The 23,973-nt window shown below is 39.8% G+C and overlaps 1 protein-coding gene across 1 annotated transcript in view; it reads left to right on the top strand.

Annotated features, from left to right (window-relative positions):
* Nucleotides 1-20,076, top strand: part of MTR (5-methyltetrahydrofolate-homocysteine methyltransferase) — a gene marked incomplete at both ends in the record, with an annotated part of 54,400 nt that extends 34,324 nt beyond the window's left edge. Inside the window, 12 exons of the mRNA XM_082307725.1 lie at nt 941-1,041; nt 3,088-3,155; nt 4,011-4,131; nt 7,091-7,172; nt 7,965-8,063; nt 9,293-9,368; nt 10,591-10,746; nt 11,443-11,639; nt 17,324-17,524; nt 18,794-18,986; nt 19,748-19,860; nt 19,990-20,076. Coding sequence (XP_082163851.1) covers nt 941-1,041; nt 3,088-3,155; nt 4,011-4,131; nt 7,091-7,172; nt 7,965-8,063; nt 9,293-9,368; nt 10,591-10,746; nt 11,443-11,639; nt 17,324-17,524; nt 18,794-18,986; nt 19,748-19,860; nt 19,990-20,076 — 1,494 coding nt within the window. The remainder of the gene's footprint in view (nt 1-940; nt 1,042-3,087; nt 3,156-4,010; nt 4,132-7,090; nt 7,173-7,964; nt 8,064-9,292; nt 9,369-10,590; nt 10,747-11,442; nt 11,640-17,323; nt 17,525-18,793; nt 18,987-19,747; nt 19,861-19,989) is intronic.
* Nucleotides 20,077-23,973: the final 3,897 nt, after the last annotated feature.

Here is a 23,973-nt window from a genome sequence, read left to right as displayed (position 1 = left end):
AGTTCTGCCATCAGCAAAGGAGATGAGATACTGGCCAGAAAAATATTTTGTAGCTTCACATAGAATATGCTCGGGTTTCTACTTTAGTTAAATTCTGTGCAATTTAAGTAGTCTGTTACTGGCATCTGATCCTGCACCAACTCAAACATGGCACTGTGATAGCCTGGAGCTCCTCCAAATGACAACACTGATTATACAACTAAAAATGTATCGCAAAGGTCTGTGTCCTGGTGGAGAACTGCTATAGGAAGTTCCACTGTTGCCCTGCTGGCAGGACCCCTTTGTCAGGGCTGAATGCCGCCTAGCCTAGGACCAGTTTGCGACAGTACAGCTTCCCTTCTTCAAGGAGATCCTTTTTCCAGCCTGTTTGTTCAGCTTGGGTAGTCCGAAGTAGCCTAATCGCTGCACTGAAATGTCTCTTGCTATTCATGTCGCATAAAAAATTAGTCTCTTCTGCTTTTGCTAATTCCTCTCATTCTTCTCAGCATTGCATTGGAAGATTGTTCTTGATGCACAAATGGGCATGTAATTATGAGTGTTCATACCCTTTTGTTCTAAATATTTAATCTATTTAAACTCTTTATTGGTGAGGTTTATATTTGGAGCAGAGGTACCTTAGGAGTTCAGTTATTGCACTGCATGAAATGCTATTCAGATCTGAAGTTTTTTATCTGCTATTTTGGTGGTTTTTTTTTTAAACAAAGATTTTTGAATAACATATATACAGTTTGCAAGAATAATTCTTGTGCAAGTTTTTATTACCTGGATCTTTTAAAATAGTTTTTAATATTGACTGTATTACCTCTACTACATTTTGCAATTGCTTGTACTACAGTAGGAGTCTTCGTCATGGATTAGGATAGCACTGCTGAAGGATCTGTGCAAGCATACTGAGGCTTCTGAGTAATTTAACTCTTGTGTTAATATGTTCAACTTTCAGGATCCTTATCATGGTACAATAATACTAGCAACTGTGAAAGGAGATGTACATGATATCGGCAAGAACATTGTGGGAGTCGTTCTGGGCTGCAACAACTTCAGGTAAGGAGTCTAACATTAGGTAGCTGGGAACACAACTGTGTAAGGCTAGCTAATTAATATATTAGGCTAGCTGCAGCTGTGGTGATAACAGAGGTGAGCATTTCTTGGGAACTGTACTTTGTTCCCCAAGTTGTGGTTGGGAACATAGACCATCCCAGCTGTTACTAATGGGGAGGCATGAGGGAGCGTAGCTGCCTCCTTCAATACTTTTTTTTCCTAATAAATTGGCATCTGAGGTGAATACAGTTTAACATCAACTGAAACGTAGATGAGAGCATCAATTTTTGTATTTGTTTTCTATGAGATAAATATAATAAGTATAATGTCTTAAACATATAAGTATGATGTCTGAAGAAATCGGATACGGCAATTGTAGTAGGCAAGACTACGTGTGGGTTGTGTGTTGTGTTGGGGAAAAAGGAAGTGTTGTAAGATTTGAGTGAACCTTTTAGTATGTTTTTTCAACCTGTTTGTTAACTGTGAGGTTTTAAAAACTCACTGGGGTATGGTTTTGTTAAATAACAGATGAGATTCTCATCCCGTTTCTGAGATTCAAAAGACAGAACTTCAAGAAAAGTCAGCTCTTTCAAGGCCTGTGTGCATGCAGCAGGGTTGGCAACAGTGTTGGAATGAATGGTCACGTTTCCATCAGAGCCCTTTGTCAAGTGTCTGTCAAACGTTGTGCAAAGCTGAACCTGCTTTGGAACTCTGTCTTACTGTTCATTCCTTTAGTTTTGTTTTTGACTTGGGGATATAATTTGCTCTAAAAAGAGCCAAAATGATCTCTTTATTTTAAAACACAAAGATTTGAAGCCAGTAGCAGTGCTGTGTATATGCAGTATATTCCATTTCATTATCTCTTGAAATTATGTTGATTTGGTTTCAGGCTTTTTTGAGCTTTACTTGGACGTACTGAACTGAAGCCATAGTATTTTCTGCCACCATGAGTATGAGTGAGGCTGAACGAAGCTAGCAGGCTGGGGTGGTTTACTTGAAAAAAAAATAAAAACCTTGGCAATGGCTAGTGTTAATAGGAATAAAATGCTAGCAAGGGAAGTGCAGTGTCTCATTTCATAAAATGTATGCTTTAATAAGACACAAAAACCCTTGATGTGAATCATCTTACGTTCCTGACATAAGAGATGATGTCCACAAACCTTTTTGTATTGTCCAAATAACTTCAGAAATGCCACTGCTGTTGCTTAACCCTGGTAGGCAGCTAAGCACCACACAGCCAGTCACTCCCTTCCGCCCAGCCAACCTCAGTGGGATGCGGAAAGAGGAAAGGAAGAATAAAAGCAAGAAAAACTGTGGGTGGAGGTAAAAAGTGTTCAATAAGTGAAGGAGAAGTGGAAGAAGTGAGAAAGAAAAAACAAAACAAGTGATGCAAAGGCAATCACTCACCACCTCCCACGGGTAGACTGATGCCTAGCCAGTTCCTGAGCAAAAGATAGCTAACCCCCGCTAAACTCCTTCCTCTCCCTCTTTACTGCTGAGTATGACATCATATGCCATGGAATATTTCTTTGGTTAGTTTGGGTCATCTGCCTGGTTGTGTCTACTCCTAACCTCTTGTGCACCCCCGAATCTGTTCCCTGGGGGGTTAGAGTGAGAAACGGATAAGGCCCTGATGCTGGACAAACACTGTTCATGAGTAGTTAAAACATTCGTGTTACCAGCATTGTTTTGGTCACAAATCTAAAACACAGCACCATACCAGCTGCTATGAAGAAAATTAACTCCCTCTCAGCCAGACTCAGTACATCCACAAAAAAATTATTAAAAAAAAAAAAAGCCTCGTACACTTTAATTTTCTTGTCTACTGTATCATCTGGAACTCCGATGTATTGAAAATTTTGCCAGACCCAGAGGTACTTCCTATATTAAAATTCCCAACAGAGGTCTTAAGAGAAACAAACAAAAATCTCAATTTTAACTTCAATTTTAGGTCAATCATTTACAGTAAGAGCAATGTATTTGCTCTTTAGTGGAAATTTGACCTGTTTTTAAAAAAAAAATCTTATGTCATCTCACTTCTTTTCACAGAGTTATTGATTTAGGAGTCATGACTCCATGTGATAAGATATTGAGAGCTGCTGTTGAGAACAAAGCAGGTATCGAGAGATTTCATTAGTACTCCTGAATTGTTTGATGTTAAACCCCACTTGCATTTTTTATTGCTGCTCATTGCATTCCTATGCTGTCTATGATTTGGTCAGACTATCTTCAGATAAATCAGAACTTTTGTATTAATAATAGTAATTATTTAGTAATTCCCTGAAACCTAGCCCGAGGAACTGAAAACCTGTATCAAAAGGACAACTCAGAGAGAAATGTTCTAGTATTTGTTTTACAGATGGATAAATGGAGGCTTCAGAAGATTAAATAACTTTGTGCTGGGTCTTAAATCTGTAAAAGAACTTGGCATTCAGCCTGCCAGATCAGTGAGTGTGAAATCAGGAATGAATTGTTCTAATAAATAATGAACTTTCTGAAACAAGTTACAGTTGCTTTGAAACAGTCTATTGCGTCTTGGAAAAGATGAATTGTGTGGAACATTGGTGGTGAAGTTCGAAAGCATTTGCTGTTTCCAAGAGCAGAGCTTGTAATTATCCTGTCTTATTTCCCTCCTCAGTGCCGCACTTCTGAGGTTTGAAGCTTGCTAATCAGAAGTGTGTATATTTATTGCTGAAACTAGAGCAGTAGGTGTTCAGCAGCTGTGAAAACTGAGAAATATCCTAAACTGGGGATTTGGAATCACTTTCCTTCTTGGAAAGCTTTCACTTTCTAATTAGGTCAAACCTTGCTTCTAGACTAGCAAGCACCCTACTTTTTATCTCACTATTTTCTATCATCTGATGCGTTAAGCTATCTGATGTATGAAAGAAATGCTTTTTGTAATAATTTGTGTCTTTCTAGAATGGATTTGCTAAACCTTTTGCGTATGTGTGTTTGTAAATTTGCAATAGATATAATTGGCCTGTCTGGTCTCATCACCCCTTCTTTGGATGAAATGATTTTTGTCGCCAAGGAAATGGAGAGATTGGCAATAAAGATTCCTTTGCTGATTGGAGGAGCAACTACTTCTAAGTAAGATATCTCAGTTGGGAAGATGGGGAATGTGTATGGAAATAGTTTTAACTGGGGAAAAAGAAAACTTATAGCCCTTTCTTTTTCCCTTTCCCTCATTTTCCCCCAACACACATACTGGTATGTATATACTTAAGACTGAACGTTATTTGTTATATCAGAAGTCCTAGAATATAGAGGTAAAATGCCCATTATTTGTTGTGTCCCAATGACATCTTAAACATTGCATTTTTGAGAGTGTTATGTATTTTGCAAGTGTATATTGTATTATATGTATGTTGTATTACAAAAGTTCACACACATATGCATATGAATACAGTTCTGTTCTTCTTAGGGGTTGAATGATCTGTTTTGATTCACCCAAGCATTCTGAAAATGCAGGATTTTGAGACTAGAAATGGTCGTGTTGACATCAGGGAGTTGTTGTCTTTAAGAAAGTTAATGTATTTTCCTGGGTCGCTGTTCAGCACTGTGCTCGTTGGGTTGAGACCCCAGTCCTGTTCAAGCAGGCTGATAGGGGATAAATTCTAGCTGCTTGCCTTGAACTAGTTACCATTTTGGTTTTGATAGACTGAGCTTTTCTGCTGAGATCTTGTTCTCTCAGATCTGTTCAAATGGAATAATACAGCTGCTATGATGTCCTGAAGACCAGTATTGGCAGCTCACTGACACCTAGTATTAACATTACCACAAATGTGTTTTATGCATGTGTAACGGCCTTGGCTCATGCTTTGCTAACTGGTTTATGTACCCTATGCTTGAGTAGGTGACAGCTCAGAAGACTGCAGAGTTCATTTCTTGCATAACCAGAAGCTGTTAGCAGTGCCGCTTTCTTTATCAGAGCAGCACATATTCCAGCAGAACCATTAACGCAATGCGTTCTGTATTTTTGGCCTTAGCAAATTGTCCCATAATTTGACAGACAGTGAAGAGTAGGATCACTACCTGTCTTTATTGGTCCTGTAGTTATAATGCAAGGTTAAGTGTATCCTTTTTCTCTGCCTCCATATGAGTCTCTTTTCCTATGGCTTTGATACTGAGAACAAACTTGGAGGGTTTTTTCTTAGAAAAAGAAAGAGGGGGGGAAGGCTTTATTCTAAGTAGAGGTTTTAGGAGAGCCCTTTCTTCAGATCTTTTTAGCGTTTGTACGCAGGGCATTGTGGCCTAGTAATCGATGTCAAATAACCAGCATCAAACAATTTTGTAGAATTTATTCACAGAGATGAATGTAACCAACAGCAAGGCAGCACTAGTTTTATCCTTGAATATGGAAATTATTGAAGAATATATGCATAATTTTGTATACATAAATAAAAGTTTTATTCATGTGAACTGTATATAAATATATACTTATGCATATGCCCAGACATGTACAATTTCTATAAAATATACGTTATACGTCAGGTAAACATATTCTTTATGGAAGACTGGATTGGTAATATATATTTAATTTTACTTCCACAGTCTTAAGTTTAACCTCATGTCTGCATTCTGGAAGGTTGTGTACATGTCAGAGGTTGCTAATGAAGAACGATCAGCACTTTTTCTCTGTAATAAGTAGGCATTGTTATCTGGAATAAGGAGACCATAAGTATTTGGAAGGGTGGAAAGTGAGGTTAGTTTGAAAGAGAGAGAGGCTGGATTTTGCCTACAGAATCTACATAATAAGGTTTCTTCATAACTTACAATAATGATGATGTTTGCATTCTTACTGTACTGCTTTGGTAAATTCAGAGGCTGACAAATAATGGTGACAGTTTTGTTGTGGTAATGTTTATTTTTAAAAAAATCTAGAAATTAGTATGTACTAGCTGATACAGTGCCATTGTAGGACCATGCCCTGTTTATTTCCTTTGTTCCTATCAAAATAGAAGGTACAATATCTTTTTCTAAAAGATAGAGCTGCCAAGATCAAAAGTGCATCGCCTAGAAGCAAATTAAGGAGATCCTGTACAGTTGGTTACACAACTGTGTCGCACAGTCATCAGTAACCTCTCCATGGCCAAGTGCTTTAAATATTTGACAGAACCTGAAGAAAAAGGAGATCTTATCTTTGCTGTGGAAGATCACTTCCTGGGTTCCGATTTAAATTAATTTAAAGAAATTACGTTTGGCCTTAGTGTCCAAGAAAACAAACTGAGCTTTGGCCTGCAAGGGCTTCGTTCCTGCACAGTTTGCCAGGACTCTGAGCAACGGGGGTAGCCAGGTGCATTTCATGGGTTAGCTTAGGCCTCAGTTTAGGACTCCAAACTTCTATTTGATCAATATACTATAATATGGAAGTGATTCTTCGTTATATGCTGAACTATTTCCATGAGGACTAGAATATGAGTAAATGCTAAATAATTGGATGAATTGGGAGGTTTTTATGTGAAAGACTTTACTGACCAAGCAGGTGCAAGTTTGTAATATTTGTTGACCACTGGCAGAATTCCTTTGTCAGGTGGGTAGAGAACTTGTGCCTCTGGTTTTGAAGTAGAGCATCGTAGAAATGGAATAATCATCACTGAAATATGTTAATGCTAATCCACAGACCCAGAAACTAGCATGTGGGATGGAAAAATATAAGATGAGCAAAAAAGATTGAGAAAAATATGGTTAGTTTTTGGTAGGCTTAGTTTGGAACATTCTCACTGAAATTTTCTGAGACTCAAACTAATGAGTTGCTGATTTTCAGTCAGCTGGTAAGACAGCGAGGGAATGTGAGTTGGCACATTATTTATGAAGCATTCTGATACTCTTTGAGGAAAAGTGTTTATGTACCTATTATTAAAATCTGTGTTTAATCATCCATGCATAGCAGATGGATGAATTGCTTTCTTCTTCAGAAGTTCTGGTCTATGCATTAAGTCAGGATTTATTTCGCTGGGGGTATTGTCTGGGTGTTTTTTGTGGGTGGTTTTTTTTTTTTTTTTTTTCCCAGTTGTGAAATGCTCACTCTTTTTCTTTTCCATTTAAGAACACACACAGCTGTTAAAATTGCCCCACGATATAGCGCACCTGTAATTCATGTCCTGGATGCATCCAAGAGTGTTGTGGTTGTAAGTTCTAAATTATAGTTTCTCATCCATGCAAAAATAGATGCCCTGTTTTTCTGTTGTGCCTCCCATCCTTTCCTCTAAGCCTCAATGTTATGGCAGAAAATTGAAGATCCACAACAGAGACCAATTTCTAAACTACTATTGCTTCAGTTATTTTTTTGCTGCCACGTGGTTGTCTCATCTGACTTGTGTCAATTGTTGTCACTAGATACTTTTATTTAAATACCCATTTCTCTAGTGAGGGGGACATGACTAATTCTGAGTCCTTGACTGTAGTTTTGAGATGTTTTATAGTGAAGAACGCTGGGGTTAGATGTGATCTGCTAGTCTCTCTATTTTGGATATATTTCTGAAGTTAGTGATAACGGCAACCTTAGTACTATGAAATGTCTGGCTGAGGTTTTCTGGGATGGATGCTCTCTCTATCAGACAAATGGGTAGTCATAGCTGGCCAATACCTGCTGGAAAGAAGTAGGCCAAGCTGTGTGGTGTTTCTGTGACTATTCAGTCTCTGAAGTCTTGGACTATTCTTCTCTCGGGTCTTTCCAGAGCCAGACTTGGCTCTGCTAATATTACCTGTGTTGTGGAGCAGTACTCTCAGTAATAATCGTATTCTTAAATACGTTTGAACCTAGCCCGCAAATTAGTTGTAAGGCTTAGCTTAGTGTTGCCAAGCGTAATTGGAAACAAGAGTTTGAAAGACAGATAGCTTATGCTCTGAAGTTCATACACTGTCCTTACTATAGTATGTTACAGTATGTACTTAGTGCTTTCTCTCTACTTTTTTTTCAGTGCTCCCAGCTCTTAGACAAAAGTGTAAAGGATGATTTCTTTGAAGAAATATTAGAGGAATATGAAGAAATTAGACAAGAACACTATGAGTCTCTCAAGGTACAAATGTAATTGCTTTAGTTTCTTTTCTTGTTTGAAGTGGTTAGTACTTGCCTCATTACTAACTCTCAGTTTCAGCTCCTTCTGAAGACCTTCAGGTATATTTGTGCTCATTTAAAACATGCAGTAGAATTGATGGAGAACTTCCAGAAGTGCTTATGAAATCAGATTCTCGAACCTATAAGGGAAAATTCTGCATGAGTCTAACACATGCTTGGCAAATTCTTGATTGTCCCCAATGGGCAATCAGTGGTATCTAGGACATCTCCACGGAGCTGGCAGACATGTCAGCTTAACCAGCCTACAGGAGACCAGTGCTCCGCTGGAGCAGTAGCTGGAAACAGGGACCTACACTGGGGTAACTAAAATGGCACTGGTTGCTTTTGCTGGTACTAAGCCACACTCTATTGCGTATTTTACAACACCGTGCTTTCCTGATGTGTTCATATTGTTTAGGCTAGGGATCTGAGCAGTCTCACAGTAGAGAGCTGAGGCTGCCATTTTAGGCAAGTGAAGAGAAGGAAGCAATGAAATGTGGAGATGGACTGTGCAAATTAACAATAGGAAACAAATAACATATGACTCCTCTGAGGCCGTCTTTGTAAATAAACACAGAAGGAACCTGAAAGTCATCTGGCTCTTGCCTGGTCTCTTGATAAAGAAAGATAAAGCTTGAGGCCTCCTGCTGAGGACATTTGGCTTGACCAAGTTTAAGACTGTCTTTGCACAGGGAACCAGTCCACTAAGCTGAGATCAGTGCAGCCCTCTCCTTTAAGCAGAGGTCAGCAGTGAATTCATGGGCCTTACTGAGGTTGCTGTAAATTTCCTGTGCCTTTCAGAAGAGTCAGTAATTTGCCCAGAGGCCTGCTGCAGTCACTGGTAGTTGTGTCACTGTAATCCTAAGCTTTTTGCAGGCAGTAGGAGAATACCTTGCCGTACTTGTATTTTCATGTAATTTGAAATAATAAAGGAACTTCTGGTGTAGTTCAGAGGAACTAGAAATCTTGTAGGCCAGTTTCATTAGAAGTATACAGGAAAAAACAATGGTATGGTTGTGGTGTACTCTTACTTTACACTTGTGAACTGCAAGTTGATGGAACTGAAGTTGTCTGCTGTCAAATTTGTCCCAAAGATGATTTTGAGTAAAACTCTACCACCAAGTCAACAGTTACAGTTTATCTGTCTGAGACGTGGATGGCTTTGTGAAATTAACCCTTATGTCTGTACAGGAAAGAAGATACTTGTCTCTACAGCAAGCTAGAAGAAAAGGTTTCCATAATGACTGGTTATCAGGCCATAAACCAGGTCAGTTTAAATGTTGTTGTTTGTTGTTGCTGTGCCTTTCCTTTATTTTATTTTATGTATTTATTTTATATACATTTTTAATTAGATTATGCTTCATTAAACTTCAGGTTATAGTAGTGTAACAGCTTCAGTAAATTGGTGTCTGTCTGAGCAGAGATTTTTTTTTTTGCATAAATTTGAGCATCCTGTTTCTGCTTTGTATTTTTCAAATATATTTAAAAAATAAATTAATAGTTAATAAAAAAATTGGAAACAAAAATCCTAAAACAATGAGTTACCCATAACACTATATAATCGAAGATACATCTAATGCCTGCTTTGCAAAATAATGTTAGACTGACTCATTATATTGCAAAGCTTACTATACCATATTTAGGGAACACAGGTTGTGACATGGCATTTATATCAAATTCCTTTGTGTACTTTTTCCTGCCCTTTCCCCATCAGTTTCTGTACCAGTTTGTTTTGATTTTTTTTTTTAAATAGAAGTATAAACAGTATTCCACAAGAAGTTGCATCCTGCAGTGACATTAACGCTTCACTGCTTTCTGTCATTTCATTTACAAGACTCAACAAGATGCTAATTTTCAATAGCTCATCTTAATGAAGGTTGTATTATAAAGTGTTGAACAGCACAGACAAAACAAGTAAAAGCTTGTGGCTACATCATAAGATAGATCCATCTCGCTTTTTTCACTTGTGCACATGCATCTGAACAAGTATATGGTGGTTGCAAAAGTTCTAATAAATTACACATTAATTTATGGAACTATTCTACAGTACCATAGCATCTAATATGACTGTGTTTAGAAAGCGGGATTTGTAAATATGAAAGGTATATGCCCCAAAAATATGTTAGGGATTGATAAGTTGTGTAGGGTTTTTTGATCTTCTGTTTCGGCCAATATTTTTGCCAATGAAATAAGTTCAGAAGTCCAATAGCTAATAAGTGTTGATTTATATGAAAGAACAAAAGGCCTTAAATTTTCTATTTCAACTTTATATGCCTTTTATGCTTTTTTTTTTTTTTTTTTTTTTTAAATCGCATTGTAATTAGAGTATGGTATGACCTGGGAACGATATGACAGTAAGAATTCTAAAACAGTTCCTCTGGAAGAGGTCATTTGCAGTGGTGGAGGCTGTGAGCATCAGTTATGTTGCACATATATGAGCAATATTAAATTATTTTCATCGTGTCAGATTATACTTCTGATTCCTACAGTTAAACCGAAATTCATTGGCACAAAAGTCTTTGAAGATTATGACCTGAAGAGGCTGGTAGAATACATTGACTGGAAGCCTTTCTTTGATGTCTGGCAACTTAGGGGAAAGTATCCCAACCGGGGTTTCCCTAAAGTCTTTAATGATAAAACTGTAGGTGAGTATTGAAATTGCATTTACTTCATGTAAATAATCCTAACAGACCTGCTGTGCTGCATTAAGATTCTCCCTGTTTTGAAATAGTGAAAATACGTGGAAACCTAGCGTCACTGAAATAACTTGTTTAAAGCAACACTTAGTGAACCAAGTGTTGGCATGTGAGGCTGAAAAACAAATGGGGGAAAAATGCTCAATCATCTTATTTAGAATTCACCTGCCAAAACACAGGGAGGTATTTTAATGACAGAAAATGGCAGCAGAGCACTTAATAGATCTGTGTCCCTGTTGTCAGTGAAGGATGGCAAGAGGGCCCTGTCTTCTTTTGAAACTAATCAGTAGGCCTTGAAATACATGATGAAACTGCAAGGGTGACACTGAAATCGGTGTTCTGGATCTGCTGCACTGTGGTAACGTAGCTGCACAGATATTCTGTTGCTCATCTTATTCTGCGGCTTCTGCCTCTACTAGAATGGTGCTGGCTGAAACGTTGTTCCCCCCTCAATATATGCTGTTACAACTGTAGAGACATAATCACACTGCTATCTCTCCGTTTGCTGTAGCTGACAGATTGTTGCAGTCATCAGAGAATTATGTGGAAAATGAACCAATCTTCAGCAATTCTTAAACCCATTTAGCCAGTTGTGAAAACATGCCTTTTCTAAAGGGTTCTCTTTTTTTTTTTTTTTTTTGATAGGTGAAGAAGCAAAGAGAGTTTATAATGATGCTCAAAATCTACTGAAAATGTTGATTAGTCAAAACAAATTACAAGCCAGAGGTGTGGTTGGGTTCTGGCCAGCTCAAAGTGTTCAAGATGATATCCACTTATATGCTGTAGAAGAGGCAGTGGGATCTTCAGAACCAATAGCAAAATTTTATGGCTTGAGGCAACAGGTACAATGACAGAACATTTGTTAATGTGATTTTTTTTTTTTTTCCCCCTTGAATTGCAAGAATGTAACAGAAGTGCCCTATTAAAATCTGTGCAGAAAATGGTTGTTGTAATCTGTATGCAGCTGTTGTCTTGCCATTTCTTTCAGTAATAACAAGATCTTGTTAGTGATGGCCCAGGTATTTGTATTGTAGTATTTGTAGCATTTTGCATTGTACTAGTTGTACAAAATGCTTTATAGATCTGGCATCTTCAGATATGACGTGCATTTTCTGTCTTTATTTTAATATTTAAGATGTCCTAAACCACCGTGCTCTATAAATTCATCGCATGGATCCTGTGTGCTAAATTAGAATCTAATGAACCTTAATTCTCTAATATCCCTGGATTCTGCCTGAGATGAGAAATTCTGTTTGAATGTGTTAAAGATTAAAAACACTTACAATTAAAATTCCTGGAAAAAATAAAGCTCAATGGAGATAAGTGTTTTTGATATTCTTAATTTTTATGTAAAATTCCCCATATGAAGAGGCAGTTTAGAATTAGTTAGTTGGCTGCTAATTCTGATTGAGAGAATCATTATTTTCATAGAATCATAGAACACCAGGTTGGAAGCGACCTCGAGGATCATCTGGTCCAAACTTTCTGGCACAATCTAGACGAGATGGCCCAGCACCATGTCCAGCTGAGTCTTAAACGTGTTCAGCGTAGCAGAGTCAACCACTTCCCTGGGGAGATTATGCCAATGATTGACTGTTCTCATTGTGAAAAATTTCCCTCTCGTGTCCAATCGGAATCTCCCTGGGAGTAACCCGTTACCCCTTGTCCTCACCATGGGACTCCTTGTAAAAAGGGAGTCTCCATCTTCTTTGTAGCTCCCCCTTAAGTACTGGTACATGGTGATGAGATCACCTCTAAGCCTCCTTTTCTCAAGGCTGAACAAACCCAGCTCTCTCAGCCTATCCTCATACGGCAGGCTTCCCAGACCCTTGATCATCTTGGTGGCCCTTCTCTGGGCCCCCTCCAGCCTGTCCACATCTTTTTTGTATAACAGGGACCAGAACTGTACACAGTATTCCAGGTGTGGCCTGACAAGCGCTGAGTAGAGTGGGACAATGACTTCTTTATCTCTGCTGGTGATGCCCCTTTTGATGCAACCCAGCATCCTGTTGGCCTCCTTGGCCGCAGCAGCACACTGTTCACTCATGTTGAGCTTCCTGGCCACCAGGACCCCCAGGTCCCTTTCCGCAGAGCTGCTCTCCAGCCAGGTGGATCCCAGTCTGAGCTGCACTCCTGGATTATGTTTTCCCAGGTGCAAGACCTTACGCTTGTCTTTGCTAAACTTCATAAGGTTCTTGTTAGCCCACTCTTCCAGCCTATCCAGATCTTCCTGCAGGGTGGCTCTCCCTTCCAGAGTTTCTACTTCCCCACTCAATTTGGTGTCATCTGTGAACTTCATCAGGCTACACTTGATCCTGTTATCCAGATCACTTATGAAGATACTGAATAGCGTTGGGCCCAATATCGATCCCTGGGGGACCTCACTTGTGACCGGCTGCCGGTTTGAAAAAGAGCCATTTACCACCACCCTTTGGGTGCGGCCTGTCAGCCAATTCCTCACCCACTGCACAGACGACTTGTCCAGGCCATAATGCACCAGTTTCTCCAGGAGGAGGCTGTGGGGAACCATATCGAAGGCCTTGGAGAAGTCCAAGTAGACAATGTTGACCGCTCGCCCCATGTCAGCTGAGCAGGTCACTTTATCATAGAAGGCCACCAGATTTGTCAGGCACGATCTGCCTTTTGTGAAGCTGTGTTGGCTTTTCCCAATCACGTGCTTCATTTGACTCGTGATGGCCCCCAGGAGGATCTGTTCCATGACTTTCCTGGGGATTGAAGTAAGACTGATGGGCCTATAATTACCCAGATCCTCCCTTGAGCCCTTCTTGTAGATAGGGGTAACATTTGCTTTCCTCCACTCCTCTGGGACATCCCCCGATCTCTACAACTTCTCAAAAATTATAGAGTGGCCCTGCAATGACATCAGCCAGCTCTCTCAACACCCTCGGGCGGATGGCGTCAGGGCCCATCGATTTGTAGGGGCCAAGCTCCTGTAATAATTCACATACGAACCCCTTCTTCACTGAAGGCGCATCTATGTTTGGATCCTCCTGGGTTTTTGTTCCCAACGCCTGGGATCCAACAGTGTTGGTAAAGACAGAGGTGAAGAAGGTGTTGAGACCCTCTGCCTTTTCAGCATTGTTGGTGACTGGTTCACCTCTGCTGTTTAACAGTGGGCCTATGTTTTCCTTCTGTTTCTGCTTGCAATTTACATACCGGAAGAACCCTTTCGTGTTATTTTTGACGTCTCTGGCCAGTTCCAATTCAAGTTGAGCTTTTGCCTTTCTAACTGCATCTCTGCACACTCTGGCAATGCCCTTGTAGTTCTCAGTGGACAATCTTCCACTTCTCCATCTCTGATACGCATCTCTTTTGGTTTTAAGCAGACCCAGGAGCTCGTGGTCGAGCCAAGGGGGCCTCTTTCTCTGCTTACTTCCTTTTCTTTTATAGGGGATAAACTGGTTTTGTGCTTCCAGGGGAGCATTCTTGAAGAACTCCCAGCACTTGCTGGCTCCTTTATCCTCCATGGAAGCTTCCCACAGAATCCCTCCCAACTGAGCTCTGAGCGAGCTGAAGTTTGCTCTTCTAAAATCTAGAACCCTTGTCTTGGTGCTAACCTTCAGCATACTCAGCCGGATCCCGAACTCCACAATATTGTGATGACTGCAGCCGGGGTTGTTACTGACCGAGATATTACAAAGCAGGTTTTCTTGGTTTGTGAATAGCAGGTCCAGCAGTGCCTCCTTCCTGGCTGGCACATCTAACATTTGGAAGAGGAAACAGTCCTCTACGCATTCCAGGAACTTGAGGGATGACACGCGAGCTGCTGTATTGTTCTTCCAGCAAATGTCTAGGTAGTTGAAGTCACCCATGAGAACCAGGTTCTGTTGACCAGAAGCTTGCCTTAGTGTCCCAAATGTTGCTTCATCGGCTTTATCGTTGTGGTTTGGGAGTCATGAATTTTAAGTATTCATGCTTAATCATACTTACATAGATTTCCTTTTATTTTGATAGGTCGAACATTTTCAAGATATTCTGCCTCTCCTTCCCTACCTTCTGACTTGGCTTCTTCATAGTTCACACATTCAGAGTCATCAAACGTGGCAGAAACATTTTTTAACAACCACCTAAATTTCTGGAGTACAGGATTCTGTGAGGACAGTCCTGTGCCAATGTTGCAGAACTGTACTAAGAAATACGTGACTTTAAGTTTATCTGTTCCAGTTCCCTGGAACAGATTATCTGTTGCATGGAGATGGATCTAGTGTATCTTGACAATCCATGGCAGATGTTTATATAAGCTGTTCTCACCAGTATTCAGGCAGGGCTGTTCCAGGGCCTTACTACCTAGTTAAACAATTTGGTATCAGCCCATGTAAATCAAGTTTACTACAGTTTCTTTTCCTCGCCTTTTCCCAGGGCTCTCCCAAGGAGAATATCTGATTTGATGTTGTTCTTGTAATGGTTTTTACTATTGGAATACTGTTCTTTCCCTTAGTCTTTTTATCTTGTATATTCCTAATTTATTCAGGCTTTTCTCAAAGGTTAAGGCTATGGAACTCCGTGCTATTGTGGCTACTGTTCTTCTGGACTCTACGTATTTTAGCTGCATCCCTTTCAATCTGGTGTACATAGTAATTCAGCAGAGACTTCAGCAGAGCAAAGTAGAAGTGAATAATTGTCTCCTGTTTCTTATATAAAATGTTCTCTTCAGTACAGAGTTTTCTCCCTGACATTGACACTGTTAAGGATGTGACGTAAACCTAAAAGTTGGAGATGCATTATTTTCCTTAACTGTAGTCATTACAAAAGAACCTTAAAATTCACACAGATTTCACCTGTGTGGAAGAAGGATATTTATTCAGTTTTATGGTACTTTCTGTAACCTAGTAGGTTATAGAAACTAGGGAGATGACCATTTTTCTTCGTTTTTTTGGAGGGGTGGTGTTTTGTAAGTTTTTTAAGCTGCAGTTGGGAGTGGATGGAAAGCATGGTTAAAATACTGTCATAGAATAATAAAACTTGAAGAGGAATCTTTAGATAAGTGTCCTGGTTTCAGCTGGGATAGAGTTAATTTTCTTCTTGGTAGCCGGTATGGGGCTGTGTTTTGGGTTTAGGATGAGAACAATGTCGATGATACACTGATGCTTTGGTTCTTGCTCAGTAGTGCTAAGCTGTCTCTAAATAGGTGCTAAGCGGCGCTCACACTGGTCAAGGACTTTTCAGCTTCCCCTGCTCTGCCGGGGGCACAAGAAGCTGGGAGGGGGCACAGCCAGGGGGGCTGGCCCAGACTGGCCCAAGGGCTATTCCATACCGTATGGCGTCATGCTCAGTATATATAAGCTGGGGGAAGAAGAAGGAAGGGGGGGGGACATTGGGCATGATGGCGTTTGTCTTCCCAAGTAACCATTACGCGTGATGGAGCCCTGCTTTCCTGGGGATGGCTGAACACCTGCCTGATGATGGGAAGTAGCGAATGAATTCCTTGTTCTGTTTTGTTTGCGTGCACGGTTTTTGCTTTGCCTATTTAACTGTTCTAATTTATTTTACTTCAATTATTAAACTGTTCTTATCTCAACCCACGAGTTTCCTCCCTTTTACCCTTCTGATTCTCTCCCCCATCCTACTGGGGGGGAGTGAGCGAGCGGCTGCGTGGTGCTTAGTTGCTGGCTGGGGTTAAACCACGACAATAAGTGATAGCCATGAAATAACTTTTATCTCTAAGTTGGGCAGATTTACAAGTGCTGTGCTACTTTTTAAATAGCAGTCATATTCCCACAATGAATACACTGATAGGATCCTCAACTGTGAAACTTCTTGTTAGGTGCTACGGCCAGCATTCAGTCACCTCTTTCTATTCCCTTTTTTCAATTTTGGAAAAAGATCCAGTGAGACGACGGATAGTTCCTGTTTGTGTGAACCCACTTGAACTTTGCTTGGGATTCAACTTTTCAGTATTGATAGATGCATTTTGTTTGTATCTGCTTGTGGCTAGGGTAGACCTACATCCTGGGGCGCTGTTTGGTCTGGATTACTGAGCACATGGTTTGCAGCATAAGAAACTAGGAGTATTTATAAACTCTCACAGCCGTTCTAAAATGGGAGTTGCCAGAGAGTTCTGCGGTTGGCATAACTGAGATGCGAACTATCAGCCATCAGTTTTGCTAACAAATGTGGAATCTGTGAGTGCTAGAGATGGAAAATTCTTACCCAGTGGTTGGCACAAGAGTGTTCCTTATTTTGTAACAATTGGTCTGCAGAATAAGCTGTTAAATCTTACTGGCTGTAAATAGAAGCAAAACATCTCTCTATGTGTTTAGCACAGCATCTCTCTTCTTTGACATTTTGTTCTTCAGTGATCCAAACACCCTCAGAGTAAGAGAGGTGTTTTTCTTCTAATTCAGGTAAAAGGAAGCCATCATGGCTCAAAGACTAGTTAGGTGTTTGTCAGAAATCCCGTAAGCCCTTCAATCTGAAAAATACTGGTCTTCAGATTAATAGCGCGCTAATACTTAATATATTTTTTTAAATGTTCTGATTCATTGCATTCTTTTTGTGACTTTAGGCTGAAAAGGACTCTGCCTGTACAGATCCATATTACTGCCTCTCTGACTTCATAGCACCACTGGATTCTGGCATTTGTGACTACTTAGGCCTGTTTGCTGTGGCCTGCTTTGGTGTAGACGAGTTATGCAATGAATTTAGGAAACAGGATGATGAATACAACGTCATAATGGTAAAGGCTCTTGGCGATCGGTTGGCAGAGGTATGAGGTTTTATCATGTGTTTCCTTGCAAATTTTCTGACTGTGTACTAGATTTGCTTGACAGGTTGCTGTTTCAAGTTTTAGTGTAAACTTAGACTGTTGCCTGTAATGTATGCCCTGCATTAAATCTGAAAGTGAACTGGTTCTACTGAAAGTGTCTCGAGAGGCGAGTCCTCTTCTGAGCCAGTGGGGACTCTGCTGTCCATATCTTCCAGCTGCAAAAGCATCTCTGAGTTCTTTATGAGGGTTTTGATGATTGATAGAATTTAGTAGATTTTAAAACAAGCCTGTTTAAAAAGAACTATCTTTAAATCTTGTTTTATCTACATGAGAATGTGTTTGGAACCAGGTGTGACCCACCAGTTACATTCTTGAATTGCAGACATGCCTTTTGCTTTTAATGGTGACCATGCAGATATATCCGGGGCACAAGTCTTTTGACTTAACGTGTCTTAGGCTTAGACAGACATGCTCTTCAAGCTCTAACTGAAGTGGTTTAGAAAATGCCATCCCTTCCCTCCTACCCCTCTATCCCCATCAGCCTGCCCCCATGCTTACACCTAAGTAACCTTGTTAAAACTTACAGCAACTTCAGTGCAGTGCAAACGGGGTTAGCCCTAGTTGTGTACTTCAAGCTCTAACAGAGTTTCAGAAATTATTATTAGATGCCATCTAAAGATATTTACTGAAGCGGAAATGTCTCCTGAACACAACCATTGCTGGCAAAATAGCGTAAGCTGTAAGAGCGGTTAAGAAAAGCTGTTGCCCACTTTCAGCTAGAGGAAGGGTCCTCTGCTAAAAAGAGCAGTGGCACTTACTTATATCTGATAGTAGCATGGATGCCAGAATGACGTGGCCTTCCGTAGCTGGACCTGGACGAGATACCCAGATAGTCAAGACCTAATGGCTTCAGTGCTATAATGATGTATCACTACCGTAGGCTAACGAACTTCATCTTTTCTGGTTACTTGTCCACATCTTTACCTCTTTGAGTATGTAGGATTTTAAAGGGGGACAACCAAAAAACCCACTGTCTACCAGTAAGAGAAAAAACTAAAATACTTGAATTAGCAAAATAAGTATTGTATGTGAGTGTTAATGCTATTAAATTTCTCACCTATGATAAGAGCTCCCTTAAAAATTAAAATGGGAATGGGGAGAAAGTCTCTATCATTGTTTGTCTACATCAAATAGCTATTGCATCAGTCTGCACAAATGGAAAAAAAAAAAAAAACACACCAACCAAAAAACTTTGCGTTCTGTTCCAAGGCATTTGCTGAGGAGCTCCATGAAAGGGTTCGAAGGGAATTCTGGGCTTACTGTAGTACTGAGCAGCTAGATCTCTCTGACCTACGCAGAATTAAATATGAGGGAATTCGCCCTGCCCCTGGATATCCAAGCCAGCCTGACCATACAGAAAAACTCACCATGTGGAAACTTGCAAACATTGAGGAAACAACAGGTACCTCTGTCTGCTTTACTAAGATTCTTAAACTGTTTTTACACGAATGAAAGATTGAACTGCCAACAAAACAGCGAATTGGGTAATGCAAGGCTACATAAAAAGCACAGACTGATGCAGTTCTGGGAGTTGCTGTCTTCCCCTTTTCATTGCCATTTTTATTTTGCTTCATTCAAGGAAGAATTTGCAGAATACTGCCAGTGCTGTTGGTGAAGGAGTTATGTCCCTAATTAGCAGATTGCATGCAAACAGGGTTCTGCTGCACAGAGAAAAATTCTAGCATCCTTATGGTTGCAAGAAGACATTCCAGATATAAATAGGAAAAAAGCCAATTCAGCAGTGTATTTCCTGGTCCACAGAAACCTTGAGGTGGTAACTCTTAAAAAAAGAATGAATTCCATTTGCTTTCCTCTGATATTTTACATGTCGGACATCTCACTGCTACTTCCACAATTCCAAAAATACCTTCCTGCGTTTCAAAACCTCTAGTTACTTTTTTCACTTGCCAAAATGTCCAAGTTTTTTTCCTTCAAACTGTACAGTTACTCTACTGTAATACTGTAATGAAAGTCTGCAATATATTTAAAGCTATGTGTATTTTTTTTAATGGTTAACAAGTGGAAAATGGTTTTGGTTTTAGTTCATCTGAAAGCTCCTTGGTTTTTGAGTTTGCTTGAAGCTGCCCAACAAAAAATGGTTCTGAATTCATGCTTATTATCAATTAATTCAGAGAATAAGAAAATTCTCATTCTCTTTTGCAGGAATTGGTTTAACTGAATCACTAGCAATGATACCTGCTTCTGCAGTTTCTGGCCTCTACTTTTCCAGTCCCAAATCCAAATATTTTGCTGTTGGCAAGATATGTAAAGATCAGGTAACTTGCACTGTCCCTTGTGGTAGTGTTACAGCATTCAAAACACCTTGTGAGCAGATGTTCCAAAAAATTTTGTAAGCAGTAAAAGCTGGAGTTTCCAAATAATCATTTTTTGTGGTCCCTTTGCAGGTTGAAGATTATGCACTGAGAAAAAATTTGTCTGTGGCAGAGGTGGAGAAGTGGCTGGGACCCATTTTGGGATATGATACTGAGTAACTGTGACACTTGTGGGCGAACATTTTTTTTTGATGGTCTGCTCACCAGAAGGAACAAGAAAATCCTTCCCACTGAAAACAGCTTTCTTCCATCCATCCCAGTAGTTTGTCTTTTTAATTTTTGATCAAGGAACTTAATATTTTAAATCTGCCCTGTGCTCTTGGCTTGGGACCATGAATGCATTGCAGATCTCTTAGTCATAGCAATATACTTTTATTTATTTCTTGCACAAATACTCTAGCTGAGCAGCTAGATGTAGGGTGAGATGTGGAAGCTGCAAAGCTCTCCTGTCCTCAGGAAGGCTTTGAAATCAGGGGCAAGAATTTCTGTCCCATTGGCTGTGGATGTACGTAGAACAGAATTTGACTTCTGTTATTTTAATGTGTTTTGGCAAGTCCAGGTACAGAAATATGATGTGGTTTTTCTGTAAAGTCAGCAAAGGTTTTATACTGAGTGATCACGAACAACTGAAGTACAACAGAGCTCCTTTTTAAAACCTGTCTGCTCCATGTTTAGGTCTTGTGATTGGGAACATATGTTGTTCTCCCTGAATAATATCAGGATTTTAAATTACTTTGTGATTACGATTGTAGATAGAACTATCAAAATAATACAATCTACTGGAGCAACATCAGAGATGCTGTATTATGACAGAACGTGATATGGGATGACTGAGCCCATGGAGTTGTCCACCTCATGCTTCCCCTTCCTTTCAGCAAGCTACAGTCTGTTTCTATGCTGTATAAAGGGCAATGGCATTTCCTACCTTACAGTTATGTTGTGAGGCTTAATTCATATTTAAACAATCTTTTGTATGTAAAAAATGTGAGAGAAGCATAATTGTTACTACAGGCAGGCAGACAGCTTGGAGCTGACTTCAGTGTTTTACAAACTCTTTAAGCTTCCGGGTACCTGGATTTTAGAAGCAAATAGTAGCAATACTATCATAAGTAACAGTTAATACCGTAGGCATATTCCTCAGATTTAACTCTAAATGAGCTAATTGTTCATAGCTTTTAATAATCTCTGAAAAGTGCCTCAGCTATTATTTAAATGCTAATTTAGTAAAATATTATGACAGAAACCCCTCATTTTTCTGGTCTCTAATTGTAAAGAAAAGACCAATATTATAAAGAGAATGTTCCTTGAAATAGTTTATCTGTAATCTGTTAATAGCTATATAATTTTTGTAATGTCTTCATCTGACTTTATACTAAAAGAATCACCTTGTATCAACAGTTTAATAAAGGTTAAGCTGTCAATGGTGTTATCCTATTAGCATCCTTTAAATGGCAACAATAAAATGTGTGCAATAGTCTGAACAGATAATGTAAAAATTAATATGCACATTGTACCATGAATCTGAAATTATAAAGGCTGCTATGGGGTTTTTAAAGTAGTTGACTAAGTGTATTCTTAACCGAGTGTTTTAGAATGTCTCATCCTTTAATGACTTACAAAAATAACTTCTAAATGGATCTCTACCCCCAATCCATATCAAGGGACTTGAGACACGTCCTTGTTGATCAGCTGATTCTTGTTGCTGGAACAGTTCCTCAGTGGAACGCTCTTTTAGGTTGCCAAAAATACAGCAAAAAATTCTTAATATAAAGGAAAATTTGTTCCTGAAACATGTAGCCTGTAAAAATTGAAATCCTCTTTGCTTTCTTTTTGGTACTTGCACTTTTGCAAATCAATTTAACGCTTGGAATATCTCCTCTCCACCACTCTTCCAACTTCTTCTATGTGGAAGCAGAGTGCCTTATTAGTCTGAAGTTTTGATCATGTGAATGAGATCAAAGTTTGACTTGTACAGCTTGGTTTATTTATTTACTTATTTTCCTGAAATCAGTAGCACATAGTTCAGCAAGTACAGCTTTAGCAGAATCAGACGGACAGAGCAGTAGATGCACCGCTGTGTAACGGTGGTGGTGTCACCTTGTGTACAGGCCAAGGGGTCTAAATGGTGTGCAATTACTTTAACCCTTCACACATGGCATCATACATTGAGAACAATCTTCATCTTTGCCTGCAAAACTTGTCATTCTGCGAACCTGTTTGGAAGAATTACTCATTGTTATTATGCAAATGTTTTTAGCATGGACAATTTCTTTAAAAGTTTGTTATTTTAAATTGTCAGTTGGCACTTTGAATAAGACAAATCTTCATTCTTCTCTCCAGAACAAAGGTAAATTGTGAAGGAAAAGGGTCTCATAGTTCTACCAGGTAAGACTATTTTACTTCCATGAAATTATATTGAAAAGTCACGGGAAGAATATACCTCTTTGAAGTAATGAAATGGAGTGGATGCTGCCCAGGAAGGAACGACAATTTTAGAATGCATAAAAGATTTTTTGTGTGGTGCTTTTCTAAGTACTGCTAACAAAGGTACAAGATGTAAGAGATGATGAAAAATTAAGAATGCTTTGTAAACAATTCTGTTTAATTCTTGTGAATAATTTACTTTGGATACAGATCTCCCCCCCCCCGTAAGTCAGGCCAGCAGCCCAGAGATTAAGTTTTGAGGCACATACCTTAATTTATGAGTGTCAGGAGGGAATGCTATCCCTAAACCTGCCCCTTCATTATGAGGTCTGTTTCAGTGCTGCTTTTACTCCTGGGAAGATTGTAGTGCAGTTTATTTTGGGGTGAGGTTGCTACCATAGGTCAGGCTGTTTCTCAAAAAAACCCCTCGAAACTCCTATTTCTTTTTTTGTGTGAATACTTGAGCATTTTTTTTGAGACTCTTCTGCTTCCTTGTTCAACAACATGAACCTCAGCACACCCTTTCCATTAATTCCTGCTTCCTAAAACACAAGGGATGTCCAGAAACTGACGGGAATAGTGAGAGGCCTTTGAGGGTCTTGCTTTTTAGAAAGGGGCTAGTTTACTAGTGACTGTGACTGGGTTTCATTAAATGCTCTTTGAAATCTTTGGCTGATTTACCTGAGCATGCCATGAAAAAGTGGATTCAGTATCTTAAGAGTTTGAAAACCAAGAAAAGGAATAACTTCATTAATTAGTTCAGGAGGATGGTTCCATACAGAAACAGCAGCACATGTTCTCAGTCACTGGAGAAATAATTCCTGTGCCCTCAATTACTGTAGCCTTGTCACAGCAGAGCCTGTTCAGCCCCTCTACAAAGTCATTTTGTTTGATTATCAAGTTTCTGTAGGTGCCGGTTTTCAAATGAAGATACACTGTGAACAGAACAGAAACACGTTTATCCTGCTTTCACACATCACTTGTACGCTGTCCAGCTAAAGGCAGAACAGAAAAACCAATCCAGTGAGCCTCCATGTTTGTTTGGTCTGTTAATACCACCATGGCTGAATGTCCTGAGATTTCGGCCCGTGCCACACGCCTGATATAAACAGCCGTGCAAAGCAGAACTCTGCTGAGATTACCAAACTTGGCGTTTTGGATTTGTGATTCAACTTGAACCAGGATGGCCAAAGCGAGCTGGTAATTACCCTTGCTGGCCTGAAGCTGCCATGACAACCGAGAAATGAAAGGCCCTGTTTTCTGCCTGGCTGCCGTAACGCCAGCGTGGCCTGTGCCTAAAGCTCCTGACCAGGCTCACAGGGAGTGCTCTCACGCCAGGGTGGTCTCCGCCATTCCTTCCTACAGAAAGAGCATGAAATATGTGGAGGGAGTGTGGAAAGTCCGGCTTAGCCCATCTTAGTTCTTAGCTCATGGTCTTTTCTACCCCATCTCCTGGTCAAATCAGCCTCCTCTTCCTCCTTGTCCCTCCAGCAGTGCCCCCTTAGCTGCACGTCAGGGTCCTCTGTAGGTTCTGCCAAAACAGAATTGTAGAAGGTTTTAAGTAAGTCTCTCTTAAAGTCTGAATCAGTTAGCTGTTCCAGGATGAGGAATTTTTGCCTGGCAACTGTTGGA

The sequence above is a fragment of the Platalea leucorodia genome (assembly GCF_965183815.1).
Source record: "Platalea leucorodia genome assembly, chromosome: 3".
Classification (NCBI taxonomy): Eukaryota; Metazoa; Chordata; class Aves; order Pelecaniformes; family Threskiornithidae; genus Platalea; species Platalea leucorodia.
Note: the sequence above shows the minus strand (reverse complement) of the source record. Positions and strands in the feature narration are given on the sequence as shown.